General features: G+C 37.2%; 1 protein-coding gene across 5 annotated transcripts; it reads left to right on the top strand.

Annotated features, from left to right (window-relative positions):
• Nucleotides 1–1,186: 1,186 nt before the first annotated feature.
• LOC125662502 (glucose transporter type 1-like) lies at nt 1,187–22,252 on the top strand. Of its 5 annotated transcripts, none has more exons than XM_048894743.2 (15): nt 1,278–1,433; nt 1,550–1,635; nt 3,560–3,719; nt 9,402–9,691; nt 10,217–10,312; nt 10,697–10,857; nt 11,014–11,138; nt 12,173–12,343; nt 13,188–13,295; nt 13,629–13,717; nt 14,948–15,046; nt 17,725–17,937; nt 19,268–19,343; nt 20,801–20,928; nt 21,788–22,252. In XM_048894743.2, the coding sequence occupies exons 4-15, from the start codon at nt 9,626–9,628 to the stop codon at nt 22,010–22,012; spliced, it is 1,557 nt and encodes a 518-aa protein (XP_048750700.2). In that variant the 5' UTR covers nt 1,278–1,433; nt 1,550–1,635; nt 3,560–3,719; nt 9,402–9,625; the 3' UTR covers nt 22,013–22,252. The 5 variants fall into 5 exon arrangements, with proteins under 5 accessions (XP_048750701.2, XP_048750700.2, XP_048750699.2 ...); XM_048894742.2 differs by having other exon boundaries at nt 3,556–3,719; XM_048894744.2 differs by lacking the exon at nt 3,560–3,719 and having other exon boundaries at nt 1,187–1,433.
• The last annotated feature ends 38 nt before the right edge of the window (nt 22,253–22,290 follow it).

Here is a 22,290-nt window from a genome sequence, read left to right as displayed (position 1 = left end):
GGCAATTGCCCGGTATACGTCATAAGCAGATGGGATTGTGGGAAATATCTTAAAGAGCGATAACTTTATCTTGCAAAATGGCAGCCTCCAGCAGATGATGTGTAGCTATATTTAACAGCCGATTTCTACACAACAGATTACAATCAAATGGAAATAACCAGTGGACTTAATTACTAAATATTTAGTATTTGAAATGTGAAAATATTTTTTTATACCCTACGTTCCCTTCAACTTATCAGTTGTGTCTATACCAGTGTATATATGTAGGTAGACATGAATATTTGCGCGCTATAGAGACACAACATAGGTTTATGCGTAAGTTTATGACTTTTGATTGTATTTCTCTATTTCCTTTTATTTTATTTTGGAATAATTCTCAATAACAGAAGCATCTGATACAAATCTGCATAAATTCAACACCTATCAGTACTTTCAGTACTTTGATTTTTTTTAAATAATAAAAAATTATGCGTTACAATGACAAACAAGAACTTAATTATCTAATTTGTTATCGCCGGATCGGACACGATATGATTGTTTTATACCAAGTGTAGAGCCTCTAAAATCTCTTGTTTCCAAACAAAACACCTTTATTTATCATTCCGGGGGGAAACACAAAAACTTCATTTAGAATAATAACTCTCACATCTTTTAATTGAAATTATTTATTTCTCATCACAATTACACAATTCTATACAGAGATTCAGTACATATATTTTATATAAAAGTGATGGTAATATATCACTAAATGTTTTAAGGCATGCGTGAGAATGGAGATAGGCAACATATGCAATTTTAGATTCGAGTAGTCATTGGGTCGGGGAGCATAGTTTATTAATATTTCTTACAAAGGAACACAATTTTCTTAGAAAAGATTGCTTGTTGGAATTCATTATATTTTTAAAAGTGATGATGTTTTTGAAACGTATTTGTTTCGGTGATAAACATTGTTTTCTTATATCATTCAGAGATTTGCAATTAAACATGTAGTGGAATTCATCACCAATTTCATTTAATTCACATTTATTACAATGACACGACATGCGAGGTACTTTAATGAGCCATTAGATAAAATTTAATGGTAATGAGCCACCTTTAACTTCTGCTCTGTTTTATAAACGCAGGTAAACTACAGGTAACCTCTACTTAAAGCAATCCCCTAGAGGACTTCTTAATTAGCTGCCGTAAGTAAATGTTTGTTGAGGTGAGTAGCCGTTTGGCCGAAATAAACAGACCCGTGGACGGAGCCTCGCTGTATCCAGTCTGTGTACCTTCCCAGTCTGTGTACCTTCCCGTGAGGAACAATCACGCTTATATTCCGACAGGGCCGCCATACTGACGACGTCAAACAGTTGGATCAACCGGACAAGGTGGAAAACAGCTGTGTTTTTGTAAATATTGATTACCACGTGAATTTAAACCCCCCGTATCCGGTATGTATATCTGTTCATTAATTAGGTTACGGGCTACATTTTCCCGGGTTTAACGTAGATTTGCACTCTGTTGACCTAAAACATGACTACTATACGTGTATTATGATTAATTGTAGTATCTACACTGACGGCGTATCCTGATTCCGGATGTCAAGCAATCGAAGATAACGTGTAGGAACAAAGTCATTTTTATCTCTAAAAGGTGAAGAAGTAATGTATTGTTTAAGTAACTGTGATTTATCGGGGAGAGAGAGAGAGAGAGAGAGAGAGAGAGAGAGAGAGAGAGCAAATTTCACCGTAATAACAAGAGGAAAATTACCAGATGTTGATAATGTTTACCTTCAAGAAAAAAAAAAGTCATCGCGGTGTCCCTTGGGAGAGATATTCTATATCGCATTTCCATTGGACTGAATTATAATAATCTAAGGCTAGGAGGGAACATATTTTGTTGATGATCTTTGGGATTAAATACAGATATTAAAATCCAAGAGCATTGCTGATCGGTCAAGTTCTGCATTAACCTGATTAACTCTCGTGTATTTCTATCAATCAAGTACCTTATAGTCTTAAGCACATACACTTCAGACTTCAAGGATGTAAAAAAAAATTTAAAAAATGAATGTTGTCATGTGTAACCAAGCTGTCTCTACGTGACGAGTGATCCCGTGTAACTTAATGAAGATTAGATCGCTTATGAATGGGGTAGATAAAAATAAAATGCATGACTTGAGGGTTGAAAACTATCTACAATGCGAGACATAATAGTATTTTAAGGTGACGCTGACGAATTTGCCATTCTTAACAACATTTGCTCCAAATATTTTGTAATGCTGAAAACGAGAACTAAATTTATGTTTTTTAAAAGTAAACTCAATATAATTTACCATGTGGGATGTAATTTATTCCCACGATTTCTCAATCAACTCCAAACTAGTGCGAAAACTTTGTGTAGGGTTATATATAGAAGGAGTAAATACATTTCAAACTTTGAGAATCATTTAACCGTTAGATGTCCCGGTGACGATGATGATTTTTATATACGACCATATATATGCAGAGCCGACTGACGTTGAAGTCTAGGTCATCCAGACTCTTTAATCGCGAAGATGTGCGTGTTGGAGCAAAGGGTATGAATGATAATGATCAAATCTAGTCTAACTTGTTGATTTTCGAGGACTTGGGTAAAAGGATCCTGTTCCCGCGCTCTGTCTAAACATATACTAATTAGGCGAGCTCATGTAAATGATATTAACTGAATCTGAAGGAAGGCGCGTGGGGGGGGGGGGGGGGGGGGTCATTGTTAGCAAAGAATTGACAAATACGTTAATATTAAAAAAAAACCCACTTTAAATTCAATTTTAATTTTGACTTTATTTTATTATCATTATTTATTTCCTATGAAAGATTGTGATGGCTTGTATTGCATGATAATAAATGATTCTTGTAACTCTGTGAGTTTAAATTATTAGTTTCATGCAGTAGGCAATTCAACGGACAGTATAGTATTCCTTCTAAGTTACTGTAAATTCTAGTTTATTTACCGATTTGTTCACTTGTTGTTATTTTAAAAAGTTTCGTCATTACAAACAAAATGATAAAATGAATGTATGTATTACACGCCGTTTTACGTAAAGCATGGTAAAAAGAGCTCCATAGCAACGGTTAGCCCAACAGCCATGATAAAATTGTGATGGATTAATTTGATTGGTCAGTGATCGTTATACAACATCCACGTGCGTGCGTGGTCAAACCATAACAAAGCACGTGGACAAGTTGATATCCTGCGCGTGTAAACGGAATGTTGGATTATTTTCGCAGTTTATAAACCCGACCTGCACAAACTTCCTGTCATATGACAATCTCATCGTTTCCTATTCAATTTATTTCTCAAATCATTCTGTATATTAAGATGAATATTATATACATAAGCGCCTCAGCGGATTAATGTAAAATATACACCGTTTTAACATCGTTGAGGTAAATTGAATGCGCCTCAGCAGATCAATGTGAGATACATATACAGTACCTAGCTGTTTTAACATTGTTGAAGAAATGTGTATGTATAAATAAATATGATTAAGTTTGGTTTAATGTTCCGATATCTCACCTACAAATATTTCAGTAAGGCTGACTATTGACCGAGGGGTGTCTGATAAACAGTGCTTAAACCGTCTACTGACAGCAGAGATATTGTGTTTGCTTAAATGTCAGGGCAACGTGTTATCAACGGAACACCGCGACACGTGTAGTGAGGGAAAGTGAAAGTACCGGCAGAATTGTTGTGAGGTAGGTTAATATTCCTCTCTCTCTCTCTCTCTCTCTCTCTCTCTCTCTCTCTCTCTCTGAGTTATATAAACAGTCTCTCTCTCTCTCTCTCTCTCTCTCTCTCTCTCTCTCTCTCTCTCTCTCTCTCTCTGAGTTATATAAACAGTACCCCTTACAGTATTTACATGCAATGTAATCTATGTTATAAATATGTTATGTAATCTGTCAACGAAGTTCAACGAACGCTTATAATAGACTAGGCATGAACCAATACACGTATCCACGATCAAAGTTCCTGCATGGAATAGTGACTTACATTTAACAGCGCCCCATCCGGTTTTTTTTATCATTATGAAAGCACGTGCAATTTGTCTATCACGTTTCTAAATTCTATCATAATTGAAAATTTTAATCTGCACATTTGACAGGACTCTCTCTCTCTCTCTCTCTCTCTCTCTCTCTCAGAGATAAGTTGTACTGGGACTGGTCACTTATCTGTCCCCGTCCATTGAGTCTGACCTACAGAGGACTTTATGTAGAGTGTCAGGAATCTGGGATACACTGACTATATATACATGTTTATATATCTATCTAGATACTGGTGGTCATACACGGGGTGGACGTTATTCATGTTCAGCCGAAATATTTCGTTGAGATAAGAATTTCACCCCTTGATTTTTCACCAGTAGCCGATCTCTTTGTAATTTAATTGAACCTAAATGCATTGATCAACGCCCGTAGTTTGAACAGTTTAATTTTTTTTCACATATATTACATTTTTCAAGTGTCGTGAATAAGCAATCAGATCTTTAAAAAAAAAAAAATAATAATAATAATAAATAAATAAATAAAAAAAAATTAAAAATCATTACCGTTGTGGATAGATAGCCTGCAATTTTAAACATTTGTGGAATACATTGCTTAAGACATCCATTTTATCACATTAATAAGACGGTGATGTTTGATATGATGGCGATTTCCGTGGGGTTTTTTCACCTGCGAAAAAGACAGTGATGACAATGATGCAGATACGGTGTACATGTTTTTTGATGACAAGCTCGTTAAGAATGCAATGTTCATCTGAATTCAATGGACAGACAGTCAAAGAAAAAATAATCAGAAATGAATACACACCCCCTGGATCCCCCCGTACACTGATTTACGCTTCTGTGACCTATGTGAATTTATCCCTGGGCAAAATTTATAAAATGTAAACACATGCCTAGGAATGTCGTGGAAAGTTCATTGTTTATAAACAAGGGCGTGCTAGAAAACATGGCGGATCTTTCCTTTCCGAGATCAAGTTTACAATTCACAATGAAATGTCGAACCTCCTTTAACGTGTACCGCGGTCAGAATCTCAGATATTATAGAATCATAAAGCTATTCATCACTACGTCAGTTTGTTTCACGCGGCGCTTCATGATTATACAATCATATAACTTCACAATTTTACAATTATATAACCTAATGGTTTTACAATTATATAACCTTATAATTTTACAATTATATAACCTCACAATTTTACAATTATATAACCTCACAATTTTACAATGATGTAACCTAATGGTTTTACAATGATGTAACATAATGGTTTTACAATTATATAACCTAAAGGTTTTACAATTATATAACCTTATAATTTTACAATTATATAACCTTATAATTTTACAATTATATAACCTCACAATTTTACAATTATATAACCTCACAATTTTACAATTATATAACCTAAAGGTTTTACAATTATATAACCTTATAATTTTACAATTATATAACCTCACAATTTTACAATTATATAACCTCACAATTTTACAATTATATAACCTAAAGGTTTTACAATTATATAACCTTATAATTTTACAATTATATAACCTAATGGTTTTATAATTATATAACCTCATGATTATACAAGTTTTTTCTACACCTTAATTTTTTTCCCTATAACAAACATTATAACTGTTAGACCAACTCCCACTCTCATGGACTGTTGATCAGTCTTAAACTGTTGACCGGGCAATAGACTGCCCAATTTCTATTGGTTACGCAAGTCACGTGATTCTTAGTTTGTTGCTTTCTTTGCGTACTTTGTGTAATGACGAGGTTCACTGATTTAACTGATAATGAAATACAGAATTTATTAGATGAAAAACAGCAGAAACATGAAAAAAATAAGTATCAATTGGGATATTGGGCAATATCACCCCATGCAGCTTATGAGATGAAAAATATTGTCAAAAGTTATTTATTGGGAGGATAGAATTGGCATCTTGCTGACGACATCTTTTGGACATCTAGCAATAGATACCAGCCCTAAGTTTGGACGATAAGCGAGAAGCCATCATGTTGATTTACAACGATATCCAAGACGAGACAAATATGTCATTCAATGAAACTATATGGAAACTTTATCGCCATTTCGACTTCTAAATGTTGACATGTTGATAGTTAGAGAACAAGAGAATGTACTTAAACGTTTCCGTACAGTACAGCTCAAAAAAGTCATAATGTTGGCGTGCCATTTTTTTTTTTTTTAAATTTGAATACATTTATATATTTTCATTGATTTCCTTGACACTATATATCTGATACACCTGTCGGTGTTTGCAAAAAAGTAGAAATGTTCGTACATTGTGTCAAATTACGACACAAGATGGGGTTAAACATTCTTTTTGAAGAATTCATCGATGTGTAAACTCTGGACATTTTACTCACAAATTGAATAAAAGCGTTTGATTCTTATAATTCATAAAAATTGTCGTTCCCTGACTGTATTAATTTAAATAGCTCACCCCCACTATGTTATTTGTTTTCAGGCGCGTATGTATACATGACGTTTTTTGGATTTATGGATGTGTAAATTCTCGTTTAGATTTATTTTCCATTCAAAGCAACTGTAATAAATAACATCGGAATTATTTTGTAATATCCATTTTTCCAATTGTTTACTTTCGATATTTTTACCATTTCAAATGATAGCCATTTTCTCATGAATGTGAACAACATGCGTAGGAATCTTAGTAAATATAGTCCGACTATTTTAGCGGCTGGGAATATTCCGGCAGAGTGAGAGTAAAATGAAAATTAAAAAAATAATTTAATTTTTCGAAATACATAAGGATATGAACAGCCAAGCTTCGCATCAGCACACTTTTTTTTTTCATGAAGCACATGTACATGTATGGAGGCGTAAATCGTCACAGTTCATATAAATCACTAGAATTCGGCTATAACGGAATTTCGATATCCTTTGATATCAAAAGACTAACCTTGACACAATACCATGGTTACACTAACCGCGACACCCGGTTTTCTATATGACAAAACGTTAGCAGATATTGTAACTGTTGCACCTCAAACAAGAATCCGCACTTAAACAACAACCACTGTATAGAATAGCTTAACCCATTTATTCTCAATGAAACCACCTGGTTTGAATATGAGAGAGTCAGAGACAGAGAAGGAGAGGGAGACAAACAGAGAAAGAGAGAGAGGGGGTAGATAAAGACATAATGGGGAGGGGGATATAGAAGGGGAGAGAAGAGAGAGGGAGGTAGAGATATAAGGAGAGAGAGGGGGAGAGAGAGACACAGAGAGAGAGACAGAAAGAGAGAGAAAAGAAGAGAGAGGAACACAGAGAGAGAGAAGGAGAGAGGCAGAGAGAGATAAAGAGAGAGTGAAGGAGAGAGACTGTACGTTTTCTTTTAGATCTGCGGCGTGACTGTGCACTAAGGGTGTCTTAGATTTTAACCCATGCTTTGGGAATTTATTTGACGTTTAAGTTCCGTGTTTGTGTACAGTAAGATTTTAAAATCACCTATAGACAGATATATTAGTGAAGTAAAGATTTAGCACTCCGAAAACGGAGCCGAGTACCGGCTGAAAATGTGTATCGACTAAGCCCGTTATAGAATTCCGAGACAGATAACACAGTCTGAGATGTGTTTATTCATGGTTTGCATAGTTAAATAAAAGTTTAGTCTATCAGATTTCATAAGCGCCATGACCTCCCCCCGTCGCTGCGTTATTGATTTTGTCCCCCATTGAGAGTCACCCCTAGTGGCGGGGATATATTCGAGTTCTCATTACGGTGTATGTCTTCTCTGCAGAACATCCCCGGTAAAAAAAAAAAAAACCAATTCTGGACGCATCTGCAGGACTTACAAATATTGTTACAGGTATATATATGTATACATACATGGATTTTTTTGTTATGAAATAAGACATACATTTTTTTTAGGTCACTGGAACACTCATTTGGCCCGCTGCGGTCGGTCCTGTTAGTTGTCGCTCATGGTGCGCAATTTCAACTTTTTTAAAGGACTATTTTTTAAGTTTAATGTAATTAAATCATATTTTTATATACAGTATATGAATAATGTAAAACACTTCAATTAACAAAGCATCATGGGTTTTTTTCTTCAAAAGAATATCATCAAAAACATTAGTTCTTCAAATCGGAATTTTCAATCTCACCGTTTATATTGCGGTTTAGGTTTCAATTGGACATGTCCGGTTCAAACTATTTTAAAAGTAGTACATGGGCTTCAAAATATCTTCCAGTACTAGAATATTCATCCCGATGAATGATATGCTTTTAATAATTATGGGGTTTTTAATAGTAAAATTTTGGTAACGACAGTGGGCTAGTATTGAAATCTGTCACATTATTACTAACCACGATGGCTAGCGTCGCGCAAATGTTTTCCTGACGACTAATCATGATGTAAATGTCAATTTATTTGTCTCCATCCGTCCGTCCTTCTGTCCGTTAACAACTTATAATGTTCCGGACATTTGTCACCATACTTTTATTTAGGAAGCTGGGATTTGCTGTTTCCATGCACTACTTTATATTTAAGATCACGTCTAAGTTTTATCAGTAATTTTGACGAGATATATGGGACTTCATGCGGAATACAGTTTTCCGGACAGTTTTCCACTAAGAATATGCAATGAGATACAGATCAAATTTCATCTATGTAACAGTTGACCTATTGACCCATTCTTACGAATATTGTAAGGCTTAGTTTCATGGTTGAATGATTATTTATTTATTTTTTGTGGACTTTTTTCAACATACTTTTAAAGCGGTCGCGGTAGTTCAGTGGTAGATCGTTCACTTTGTGACTTTTCCGAGCGTTCGAGCCACGCTCGTGCTATGGTCGCGTCAAACATAGAAATATAGATTGGTTGGTTAGTGGGTTGTATGTGTTTAAGCCCCGTTCGAGAATGATTCATGCATATGGAAAGGTCACTATTGCCGGTGGAGGACTTTAAATTTAGGACTATGCTCGGCACTTGCGGCCTTTGAGCAGGGAGGGATCTTTATCGTGCCACACCTGCTGTAACACGGGGCCTCGGTTTATTGCGGTCTCATCCGAAGAAAAAAAATTAGTCGCTTCGACAAACAAGGGGTACTGAGGACCTATTGTAACCCGGTTCTTCGTGGGATAGTATCTAGGTAGTGGTTGCTTCTTAGTCAAACGCTCGGCATTAAGAAATGAGAATAATAGACTACAAAACCCATGTCACGTAATATTGACCGGAGACGAGCGAGTAATGTTGACCGGAGACAAAGGGGTAATACTTGACCGGAAGCAAAGGAGTAATATTGACCGGAGTCAAAGTGGTAATATATTCCGGAGACAAAGGGGGCAATATTGACCGAGATACATTGAAATCCATGATTTGTTTTTCCAGAAAATTTTGGAACTGCTCTTCGGAAGATTTTTTCTGCGGTGCAGCTTACCCTATCTTTAATAATACTCCAAAAATGAGATTGACCTTTGAAAACGACTGAGGACATCGTGCACCTGAGAACACCCTACACCTGAGAACGCCTGCCCCTATAAGGACACTCTCAACCTGAGGACACCTGCACCTGAGGATACCCTGTGCCTACTAATCTTTAAACAACATCCAAAATGCCGGGCTTACACAGCGAGTCACGTGATCAGTTAACCCCGGAACCGATAGAACCCTTGCGCGGAGTAAGTGTACACTGCATAGTATCTAATTAACCCCTCGCAATTCATTGTGAGAGAGGATATAGTAACGGGTATGATATGCAATACGAAATTTTAGGAATGTAAGCGCAGGTTGGGTTCTACTGACAAGTCATACAATGGCTGCAGAGTTCGAAATATTCTTTACGAAACTAAATGCTTGAATTGTCTAAGGCAGGGGGTTACTAGCAACATATCCAATCGGACGAGGATGTTTTCCAGATTAGGCAGGTTGTCGGATTACACAGTCTAAAGAACATGATGCATAATTGTGAATGAAAATTAGGCTTGAAATTTATTATAGCGAAACGTCTTACACAGAAGCCGAACTAATTAGATATTATACAATCTTCACCTTATTGGGCGTCTAGTTTCACTTTCTCAATGGGCATCTAGTTTCATTTTCTAAAGGCTGTAACCTGTTGACGATGCGAAACCCAAGGCAATACAATCTACTGTAGATTGTTTAATGAATGGAATGAAGTTGATCTATTTTTGTTTTTGTTTCAGAGGATCACCGCCTACCTGTCGATGGCCGTTTTCTCCGCCATTATGGGGTCGCTGCAGTATGGCTATAACACGGGAGTCATCAACGCTCCCGAAAAGGTTTTCTCACTTACTATATTCAGATACATGTAAACAAGTTGGTTGTCATGAAAACGTTTACTGCCACATATACTATCAGAATTGATAATCACCAATCAATATATGCGGTAATCTAATTGGCAGTGAAGTAGGCGCGTAGAACCAGGAGATGGGGGTGGAACTGCCCTCTTTTAGATAACGTTTAATTGCAGTTATTTTCATATGTAAATGCATATTTTTCTTTGCTTGTCAAGAAATTTAGACACAGTAACATATTCAACTTTAAGCGTCAATGCTACGTGCCTGCAAAGCATGGTGCAAACATTTTTTTTTTTCGTTTTGCGTTCGAATTTCTCGATTGTTTGTTTATTAAAATCCTTATTTCACTTTCCTCGAAATCAACAGAAAATTAAGGAATTTATGAACGCGAGCCATGCTTACCGCTTCAACACGCCGATGGACGGGGACACACAGCTTAATCTCTACTCTCTTCTCGTCGCCATCTTTGCTGTCGGTGGAATGCTGGGAGGTTTGATGGCTGGTTGGTGGGCGGACTTCTTCGGCAGGTTAGTATTTACCAAATTATGGCCAAAGCATTTGCGGATCTAGAGGGGTGTTCACGCGGATTACACCATCTCCCTGTTCCTTTGAACATTTTATGTAGAAATGGTTGTTTTGTACTCACCTGGAATTTACACACTGACAATCTTTTGATTTTCTAGAAAGTTTGGGATGCTGCTGAATAATGCCTTCGCTTTCGCGGCCGGGGGACTCTTTCTGTTCAGTCGAGAAGTCCACTCCTACGAGATGGTTATAGTGGCCCGGTTTCTGATTGGCTTCAACTGCGGTAAGTACAGTGTTTTGATTGGTGAAAATTTGCGCAGACGGACTGTGATTGGCCCACTCATTTAAGAGATGTAGTTCGCAAGTATGCTTCCGGTAGTCTAGTTGGGACGCTTGATTTTCAACAGGCATATTCGAGTCGTGATCTCGGCGGCCGCGTCAAACTCAACACGTCTATGACATAGGAACTGATTGTTCTATTCTTTTGGGTCGATTGATTGATTGATGTTTTTCGCCACACTCAACAATTTTTCAGTTATCTGGTGGCGCCCAGTTTTTATTGGTGGAAGAGAGAACCCAGATACAATGTACCTAGGAAGAGACCACCGACCTTCCGAAAGTAAACTGGGAAACTTTCTCACGTACCCGCGCGAGCGGGATTCATTTGGAAGTTACCGTAAAAGTAAAAATCAAGGTTGACGTTGGCATGACGTCCTTAGTGTTACAACCCCGAGCGGCACCCGTCACGATCTGTAGTACTCCGCCTACACTGTGTATGAGTAAAAAAAATCTCAAATGAGACGTAAAACCACAAAGCAGACACACAATTTAAACCGCGGGAAGTACATTATTTTTTATTCATATTAAGAGTTGTACAGATTGTTTTTACTTTACCTTGCTGTGCGTAGGGATCCGGTTAAGAATAGGTCCTCGGTATCCCTTGCTTGTCGTAAGAGGCGACTAAACGAAGGGGTCCTTAGGTGGGACCACATAAAAGGATGTCCCGTGTCGTAGCAGGTGTGGCACGGTAAAGATCCCTTCCTGCTCAATGGTCATAAGCGCCGACCATTGACTTAGATATCCCAGCCCTTCACCGGCAGTAGTGACGTCTCCAAATCAGAGAAAAATTCTCAAGCGGAGCGTTAAACAGCATACCACCAACCAGCATTTAAGCTGCTTACATGCTTAAATATCGATCATAGAGTATGTAAATTAGATTCGACAGGAAGAACAGTCGAACAGTTCGCAAGGAAGCTCAAAACGATTACTTAAAGCCCCTTGATTTTACAGGAAATTGAATAAGATTTCTATTTTTAGGTCTGTATACGGGACTAACTCCGCTGTATCTGACGGAAATTGCCACGGCGGACATTCGGGGCGCTCTCGGAACTCTCCACCAGTTCGGCGTTACCATAGGGATCTTCCTGTCACAGATTCTCGGTTTTCCGGAAATCCTCGGTAATGGAGAATATTGGCACGTGCTTCTAGGTAAGTTTGATTTAGTTTTCACCCTAAACAGGAAGTAAGCATCGTTTCTTGTTTCTGAATTTTACGGATGGGTATAAATACAAGCACGAACATCAGTGACATTATAGCTCACCTGAGCTGAAAGCACAAGTGAGCTTTTCTGATCACCTGTTGTCCGTCGTCCGTCTGTCTGTAAACTTTCACATTTTCGGCTTCTTTTCCAAAACCACTGGGCCAATTTCACCCAAACGTGGCACAAAGCATCCTTTGGGCAAGGGGATTCAAATTTGTTCAATTGAAGGGTCACGTCTTTCTCCCAGGGGAGATGATAATGAAATAGCAAACATACGCTGAAAATGTAAAAACCTTCTTCTCCAGAACCACTGACAATTTCAATCAAACTTGGTACAAATCATCCTTGGGTGAGGGGGATTCAGCTTTGTGCAAATGAAGGATCACGCCCTCTTCACGGGGAGATAATAGCAAAATAGTGAAAATACATTGACTACTTTTAAAAATCTTCTCTCCAGGACCACTGAGCCAATTTCAACCAAACTACTCGGATATATCCGTAAATGAACCGGTTATGGAAAAGGACGAGCGCGTGATTCAATTAATGTAAATGCACTAATGGATCAATCTTTTTGGAATTTCCGTTACGTGAAGTTTTTCCTGAGTGTTTTAACTATCCTTCCTATGGGCTAAATTCAGATTCCCTGACCATTCAAATTATGATTTTGTGTAATTTCATTTGTCTGTAGATTTGTGTTTTTTTTTGCGTAATCTTATTTATCTATAGGTTTGTGTGTGTTAAATATAATTTTATCTGTAGGTTTGTGTAAATTGTGTGTAATGTAATTTATAGGGTTGTGTGTGGCCCCGGCAGCCATTCAGCTATTGACGATGCCGTTCTGTCCGGAAAGCCCTCGGTATTTATTGTTAACCAAAGAGAAAGAGGTGGACGCTTTGAATGGTGAGTGTACCATTAAATGCTCTCATACTAAAGTTATCAATTCTTTGAAGATCTTTGTTTCTAATCAGTGGATGATCTAAAAGAGGAGTAAGAAGGTTGTAACACCAGCACCAGCCTCCTCTGTGTTTGATATTGGCTTTGTTGCCATTTCGGGGCCTTTAACACCTCCTCTCCTTTCTTGGGCGGAAAATGTACAAACTTGGGTCGTGAAACCCACCCACCTTTTTTTGGATCCGCCACTTCTATGATTTTGATTTCCCCCATGCTTAATTTTCAAATCCAATGAAAATATGGCTTTGTTGCAATGTTTGAAGCAGCTGACTTCTCTTTTAGCTTTGGTAAAACTCCGAGGGACTCCGGGAGTGGACGGGGATATGAATGAAATGCGACAGGAGCACCAGGCCATGCAGTCAGAGAAAAAGGTCAGTAGTCACGTGATATTGCCGAGTAGTTTTCTTTGAATCATTTTAAGTATGAATGTCGAGTGCTAAAGATCTTGTGTTGGTGCAGTATAAGAGTATAGAAATACACTGTATGAAAAAAACAGCTGCGTATAACTAAATACATATCTGGGACAAAATAAGATTTTTTTTTTTACTTTTGTAATATCAATAATTTGATTAATCATATCTAATATCGTTAAAGAAAAATAGGAATCGGTGAAGACGAACCATCTGTATAATTCTATAACCCCCCCCCCCCTCCCCCTCCCCCCCCCCCCCCCCCCCCCCCCCCCCGGGAGATAAAATACGATGACATCATTGTTTGCAAATTTATCTTTAGTTCATTGTACTTGTATAACAAGCAGCCTTGTAATTGATAAAATGACGGTTTAACATCACGACGTTAGAGTGAAAGTTAAAGGGACTGATGCACGACACACACCCCTCCCCATTTTGTTTTTCGCATTTGATAATCAAAATCTATCACCTTATATGCATGTGTTTAAAAGGTTTCACAATATCCAAGGTTATGACTCATTATAGAGAATTTGTTATTTGTCGTATAAACAAAGCTTGAAGTATACCATTGTTCACAAATCTTGAAGTATACCGTTGTTTACAATCTTGAGGTATACATATGTACCATTGTTTACAAAGTTTTGAAAATGTATGGTCATCGATCAAAGTTCCTAACCTATATCACATTTCAAGTATCTTTAAGGTAAATTATGCCATTCAAAGTTAGATTTGCATTTGTGCAAAATGGGGATGCTTTAAATTACAAAATCAACGTTTCACTAATTTATTTGTAAACATAAAAAAGGCTCGAGTTTTGTTTACACAGCACAGAGTTACGACCACGTGTATATATTGGTCTTGTGAGTCTCTTATCCTTGCTGATAGAGGGTCAATATTTTGGTTGCTATGAGTTAATTTTTTAATGTGTAGCATCAAAAATGATTTTTTTCTTCAATTTTTGGAGAGAGAGAGAGAGAGAGAGAGAGAGAGAAACTTGAAGCAGACCTTTTAACCTTATGTTAAGTTCAATGGCCAGATTTCCTTGCTCATAAACGATTGGAAATTTGTTATAGCTAGAAAGAATCACAAATTTACATTATTGTGATTTCAAGGGGCCGCTGTAGGACCTGACCACGTCCAGTGGTCTAACAAGCACGTGCGGTTGAATTCTGTAATTAACTTATTAATCAGATTGGAATACTCCACCTCCTGAAGAAGAGGTCACTGCGCATGCCCCTGATCATCAGTGTCGTCATGCAGCTGTCACAGCAACTGTCCGGAATCAATGCAGTAAGTACTTAGTAGTTTATTAACTTACAGGGACTGATAAAGTAAGTACTTAGTAGTTTATTAACTTACAGGGACTGATAAAGTAAGTACTTAGTTGTTTATTAACTTACAGGGACTGATGCAGTGAGTACTTAGTAGTTTATTAACTTACAGGGACTGATGCAGTGAGTACTTAGTAGTTTATTAACTTACAGGGACTGATGCAGTGAGTACTTAGTAGTTTATTAACTTACAGGGACTGATGCAGTAAGTACTTAGTAGTTTATTAACTTACAGGGACTGATGCAGTGAGTACTTAGTAGTTTATTAACTTACAGGTACTGATGCAGTAAGTACTTAGTAGTTTATTAACTTACAGGGACTGATGCAGTGAGTACTTAGTAGTTTATTAACTTACAGGGACTGATAAAGTAAGTACTTAGTAGTTTATTAACTTACAGGGACTGATGCAGTAAGTACTTAGTTGTTTGTCAACTTACAGGGACTGATGCAGTGAGTACTTAGTAGTTTATCAACTCACAGGGACTGATGCAGTAAGTACTTAGTTGTTTATCAACTTACAGGGAGTAATGTAGTAAGTACTTATATAGTAGATTTTACGGGGACTGATGCAATAAGTAATTAGTAGACTTTACAGGGACTGATGCTGTGGTGTCTTTAATCCATCCAAATCTCCGTAGAGGGTGAAAACTACAATAGTTACAATGCGCAATGTAATACAACAATGCATAAACATAGTACATCTATCTAACATATATGTAACTTAATATAGAATTACAAGATAAGCAAATAAGACTATCTGTACATTCAGGGCCGTAACTGCCGATGAGGCAGACGAGGCAACTGCCTCGTCTGATTTTTTGGCAAAAAAGAAAATAAAATTATATAAATGTTATATTATAGGATATATGTTTAAAATGAAGACAAGCACCTTTGTCTTTGACACCATATTACGATTCTTTACATAGTACAAATGAAACACAAACATGATAAATTGGGATTTAAAAAGTGTCATTTTCAGTCGTAAAGTCAATCGGCGGCCCCCAATCCCCTGCCTCCCCTGATTTAGAACCCTACTTACGGCCCTGACATTAATAACGTGAGAAATTTTAATATGTACTCTATATGTTGTAAGTATGTAATACATTTTACTGATTTAACAAACAGGATTTCAATACTGGAGTGCACTTGCTCTAGATATGTAATGCATAAAGGGTAACTCTACAAATTATCCACAAAGTAAGCACCTATGAACTGAATAATGTTACGAGTATAAATGTAGTCCTAAAGCTTATAATAATAATCTTACATGAAATGTATCTAGGAAAAAACTGACATGAGAATATGGTAAACAACATTTTGAACTGACCCGCCGCCATGTTAAATATAGCAATACACAAATCGGGTCACTTAGTACACTTGGAGAAAATGCACCATTTATGCAAAACAATGGTGTGTGCAATATTTAAACATGTAAACAAACACTTATTAAGGACACAGAAAGTAAACTTACTCTTTAAGGGGGCCAGAATTACGCTTAGAATGTGGTAAGATTATGTCAATATGATGACTCGTGCAACCATGCAGCGAGTCAAAAACTAAAACAAGAAACTAATTACTGACTCATCCACGGAATATAAAATTCCGGAATGAGGGCAGCACAGATGCAATAAGTAATTAGTAGATGTTACGGGGACTGATGTAGTAAGTACTTAGATTTGACGGGGACTAATGGAAACATTGGTTTTAGAATGAATTAGTAGACGGAGTTACAGCACTTAGTTTTTATAGGTAACTGATTCACTGTGTGAGAAGTTCGGACTTGCTAGATACAAAACTTAAAAATTTATCTGTGCAACACACCAGCGTCTCCAGGACATTGTTGTTCATAAAATGAAAAGGGTATAATGTTTAAGTACAGGAAAATCCTTTTGAAAGTTTTAATGTGCAGTCGTTTTAATGCACAGTTATTTGAATGCTGTATTCAGCCTTCAGGAGAATGCAACTTCTAAACTTTTCTTTCCTATTATAAAACAGAGGTTGATTGATATGTGTGTTCAAAGTTTAGTTGAACAAATTAATTGTTCTTCAAAGTGTATTATTCATAAACATGTTATTGATCACTTTTCGTTACAGTATTACCTTTGTAAACCTACACCTAATATGTATAAAAGACACATTTGTCGAATAAGACTATCCTCTCATAATCTTGAAATTGAAACAGGCCGCCATAACAATATACTTAGAGAAAATAGAGTATGTAAATTTTGTAAAAATGACAGAGGACGAATACCACTTTATATTAATTTGTCCTCATTACGAGGAATTTCGACATAGATATATCAAAAAGCATTATTAGCAAAAACCATTCAAATTTGTACAATTATTAAGTGTTCATAATGTACACGAACTTTGTAATTTAGGGAAATATTTATGTCTTGCACTTAAGTTGCGAGAAAACCTTGTTTAAGTCATTCTCCGTTGCTTGCTTGAATTAGTACACCGCCATACAATGTCATTTTTATGTACATGTATTTATGAAATTGATGTGATAAGACATATGTCTTAAGCAATAAAGAATATATATATGACAACTTACAGACTGTCCCACCCCCTACTCTTTAAGACATTTCAGGATCTGCCCCTAAATTATGCTTTGCCTTTCTATTCTGTTTTAGATATTCTATTATTCCTTCAAATTATTTACGAGCGCCGGTATTTCCGATGAGATGGCTGCGCACGCAACAAGTGGAATCGGCGCCATCATGGTTACGATGACGCTCATCACGATTCCTCTGATGGACAGGATCGGTAGGCGGAGCTTACACTTGACAGGCCTGGGTGGGATGTTCTTCTTCAGCATCCTCATCACAATAACTCTCTCACTGACGGTAAGTATTATTTTTGTCGAAAAAGATTTGAAATTATCGAAATCTCGGCGTATCATATTTACCTGAACAGGATATAGGGCTCACGGCGGGTGTGACCGGTCGACAGGGGATGCTTACTCCTCCTAGGCACCTGATTCCACCTCTGGTGTGTCCAGGGGTCCGTGTTTGCCCAACTATCTAATTTGTATTGCTTGTAGGTAATGAGATTGATCACTGTTCGTTATCTTCACCTTTTATTTAGGGGAGGGGTATTGAGTGTAGGTACTGGTTTGTCTGTCGTCATTGTGTGGACACACAGTGAATTAAAGTACCATTCCAGATACCATCTTCCCACAAAGAATGCAAGTGAAGAAAGGAAAATGAAAATTTATTTCTAGTCACATGATTACAGGTCAAGGTCATTGTTTTGTTGTCCAACCATAGATAAAACCAGCTACATAAATATGTACCATATCGAGACTATGTCTACACAGCGAATACACGTTATGCAGGCCACAAAGTGTTCTCATTTAAAACCCATTCATTTCTTATACAAGATCAGTAATAAAACAGCTTAACACACTAAATGGACTAGCAACGACACGCAGCAGCTTTAATGTTGTAACAATGCAACGTACTATGTACATAACATGTATATACAAGTTGGATTAGTATAAAATTTAAACGTGTTAACAGCTCTATGTGTCGTCCAAAACTGATTTTACATCGTTACTCGATTAAAACCGGTTCTATTGAACCGCATGATTGAACATACCTATACAGGTATTCGAATTGAAAACTTAAAATATCCGGAATAATCCATTCATTATGATCACCAAGCAGAAAATGATTCTGTCTAATTCATTCCCCAAACGATAGAAATAACATATGACGTCACACACAGGGATTCATGTTCAGAGGAGACGTCACGTGTGGCTGCAGCCTAGTGGTTGTGACGCTCGCTGGGTGAGGAGGAAACGTCACGTGTCGCTGCAGTCTAGTGATTGTGACGCTCGCTGGGTGAGACCCAGGTTCGATTCTAGATCCCGGCACCACCTTAAAACTTAAAAAAAAAAAGCGCGTCAAATGAAAACTCTACCAGGGTGAAGCCTCGCAGTCCGTACCTTAAAAAAAATGTATTTGTTCAATGTATTTGTCGTAAATTTACTGAATTTTAATGTTCGTTCCATTACATGAAGGGCGATTTTATATATCTATCAGCTTAAGGTAATTATAATCACAACTTTAGTGCTATTGATACAGTCCCTTTATTAAATGATCAGCCGTTCGTGGATGTTGATTATGTTTTGTCGGTGACGCTTCATGTAAACACGTTCTTTATTTGGAACAGGACAAAGTCACGTGGTTCGACAAGGCAAACGTGGCCGTCTCCCTACTATACGTCGTCTTCTTCGCCATTGGCCCAGGTAAGAAGTCATGACACACTAAACCACGCCCATAACGAATTCAGGTAAGAATTCATAATACACTAAACCACGCCCATAACGAATTATAATACACTAAACCAGGCCCATAACGAATTCATGCTTATTGAGAAATGATATTTAATCCCTTCTGTGAGGAAAATAACGACAATTTTATCGGATATGATGTGGAATTTGTTTATAACGAACTGTTTTTCGCTAGCCCTGGAAGTTCTCAATAACCGTGTTTTACTGTATTAACTAGACTTGCTCAAGTCTCTATGTTTAATAATCAGTGCTCTCTTTAATACTTTTTAATAATGCCAAACGTTTATGTTTGGTGACATTTAAGTATAACCCAGAGAGCAGATATTTACATTTCTGAAACACATTAAAATTTGGACGATACGATAAAGCAATAAAAACAACATAGAGACTTAAGCAAGTCTATGTATTAACTTTCATTGAAAAAATACTTTATGTATTTACGAACACCTTTTTGTCATCAATTACCCTTAGTATGGGGTCCTGATAGGGCAATGTGCAAAATCGTAATAACGCGACTCTTAAAACGCGCTATATCACGCTAACACGAAACACGAGGTTTGTTTTGTGTTGTAAGTCATTCGTACTATGGATGCGTACTAAATAGAAGGAATAAATATCAAAGTTATTTGTATTTATAGGGTATATAAACATTGAAAACAATGTTTATTTCAGTTTATGCAATTCTATAAGCGACGGAAATCATTGATATGTTCAGTTTACGTGGTAGTATTTACTTTCCCAATGTTTTTTTCTTTGATACCTTAACTAATTGTAATGATAAGCATTTCATCATGAACGCGATGCAGTTGTAAACAAGGCGCGTATGAATTACAGAACTACTTGATAAAAACAGTACGTCTATTTTAACAGCCGGAAATTCCGACGGAAATGAAGAATGTGGATATTAGAAATAAATTTCATTTTTACAAATACATGAGGGTAAAACTGTCTACTTTTAATGTAGTGCGCTTCATGGCGTATACCGGCACCAAGCGTCGTAACCTTTACGTATTGTAAAAAATAAAATTTATCTCGTGCGTATATTTTATCTAGTGTGAGAAAGCTCATACTGCTTTAATGTGCGACATTGTTTTGAGATTATGTTTTATTTTCCCTTTGTCAACAACTGAACCATCGCTGTTAGTATCAAAAGGTAGATATGGCATTTGATTTATTTTTTCTGCATGGTGTGGCGGATCTGCCTTTTCAACGAAGACAATTCGGTTGCAGAAACAATATCCGGAAGAGTTTTTCGTCCTTTCAAATAAAACACTGCAGTATCTTGAACGAAATACAGATATTTTTGAGATTCAAATATACTTTTTTCTCAGTTTGTTAAGACAGGAAGGGGGGGGAGGGGGTAAAGCTATTTTGATTTCGGGCTTTCTAACAAAATTTTGATTTCATTGCAGGTTCTATTCCTTGGATGATAGTTGCCGAACTATTTACGCAGGGACCGCGAGTTTCCGCAATGAGTATAGCAGTCCTCGTCAACTGGGTGTTCAATTTTGCTGTTGGATACTTTTTTCCGATTATGCAGGTAATTTTGAACTACAATGGACGAATTACTTCTGTCTGGTTTCAAGACGGTGTCCCTAGGACTGCTTCCTATTGGTGCAAGTCCCCACTGTACAGAGAAAAAATCCCGTGAGGATCTGGAATATAATAGGTCCTCAGTACCCTTGCTTGTCGTAAGAGGGGACTAAATGGGGGCGGCCCTTCAGATGAGACCACACAAAAAAAACGAGGCCACGTGTCACAGCAGGTGTGGCACGATAAAGATCCCTCCCTGCTCAAAGGCCGTAAGCGCCGAGCACAGGCCTAACTTTTGCAGCCCTGCCCGGCAATGGCGGCGTCTCCATATGAATGAAGGAGTTTCGAGCAGGAAACAATATTTAATTAATCCAATATTAGTTCACATACACTTTAGGACTGGATGACCTTGTATTGGTGACTGTGTTGTTATTTACTGAGTCTACCGACCTTTAGGACTTACTCACCGCGCACCTGTCGTGACAATGTGTATAATGGCGTCTGGTTTTCCCTATCTACGTCATAGACAAATCACGATGTTTGATTCGTGTTAATCCGCCAGAGAGACGGGAAAATGGGTTGATCTCCATTTGAAATTAAAATATATAATTGCCAAGGTGAACTCGTTTCCCTTTTGTAATTAAACCAGGATAATTGGCTAACCTGAGCTTTTCTGATCACCTTTGGTCTGTCGTTAGTCAGTCAAAATCTTAATTCACGAAACTACTACACCAAAAAACATGAAATTAGCATGAAAGCGTCTTGACATAGTGTAGATTTAAGTTTGTTCAAATTATGGCCCTTTATATTTTACCTTCGGTTTTTGCTTAGCGTTCGTTTCACTGTATTTTACTTTCGTTTTGCAGAAAGGCCTGGGGAACTACTCTTTTCTACCCTTCACCGTGTTGCTGCTTCTGTTCTGGATATTTGTGTACATCTATCTACCAGAAACTAAAAATAGAACTTTCGAGGATATAGCGTCGTCTTGGAAGAAATCTCAAAACGATACGGGGAATCCCCAGGCTAAATATACACCAAAGGAAGACACAGCAATTGTGCAATTTCAACAAGAGCAAACTAATAATCGATGACGTAGATTTTTAGTATAGATGTTCTTGATTGGGACGTAACGCGATACCATATATCACCACATGTATAGAGATGGATATTTGAAACACACCATGTCGTATATTAGAAAATGTAGATAATTTGAAAATTTATCTATTCAGATTCGCCCATACAAATACTTTTATTTTTAGATCTGTTAATTTTTCCGTGCATACATTGTATTTAGAATATGAAATGACAATAAAGCCTTACAAATACAAACAGGTACTGTGTAAAGTTGAATTTAAAACAAGTCTGACGT

This window comes from Ostrea edulis, chromosome 8 (genome assembly GCF_947568905.1).
Source record: "Ostrea edulis chromosome 8, xbOstEdul1.1, whole genome shotgun sequence".
In the NCBI taxonomy this organism is placed as follows: Eukaryota; Metazoa; Mollusca; class Bivalvia; order Ostreida; family Ostreidae; genus Ostrea; species Ostrea edulis.
This window is presented reverse-complemented; position numbering and strand designations above follow the sequence as displayed.

Coding starts and splice junctions, on each gene's coding strand:
- LOC125662502 (XM_048894744.2), top strand. CDS start 9,626: ATGCCGGGCTTACACAGCGAGTCACGTGATCAGTTAACCCCGGAACCG. Junction 10,313..10,696: donor TCATCAACGCTCCCGAAAAG/GTTTTCTCACTT, acceptor CGAAATCAACAG/AAAATTAAGGAATTTATGAA. Junction 10,858..11,013: donor TGGGCGGACTTCTTCGGCAG/GTTAGTATTTAC, acceptor TTGATTTTCTAG/AAAGTTTGGGATGCTGCTGA.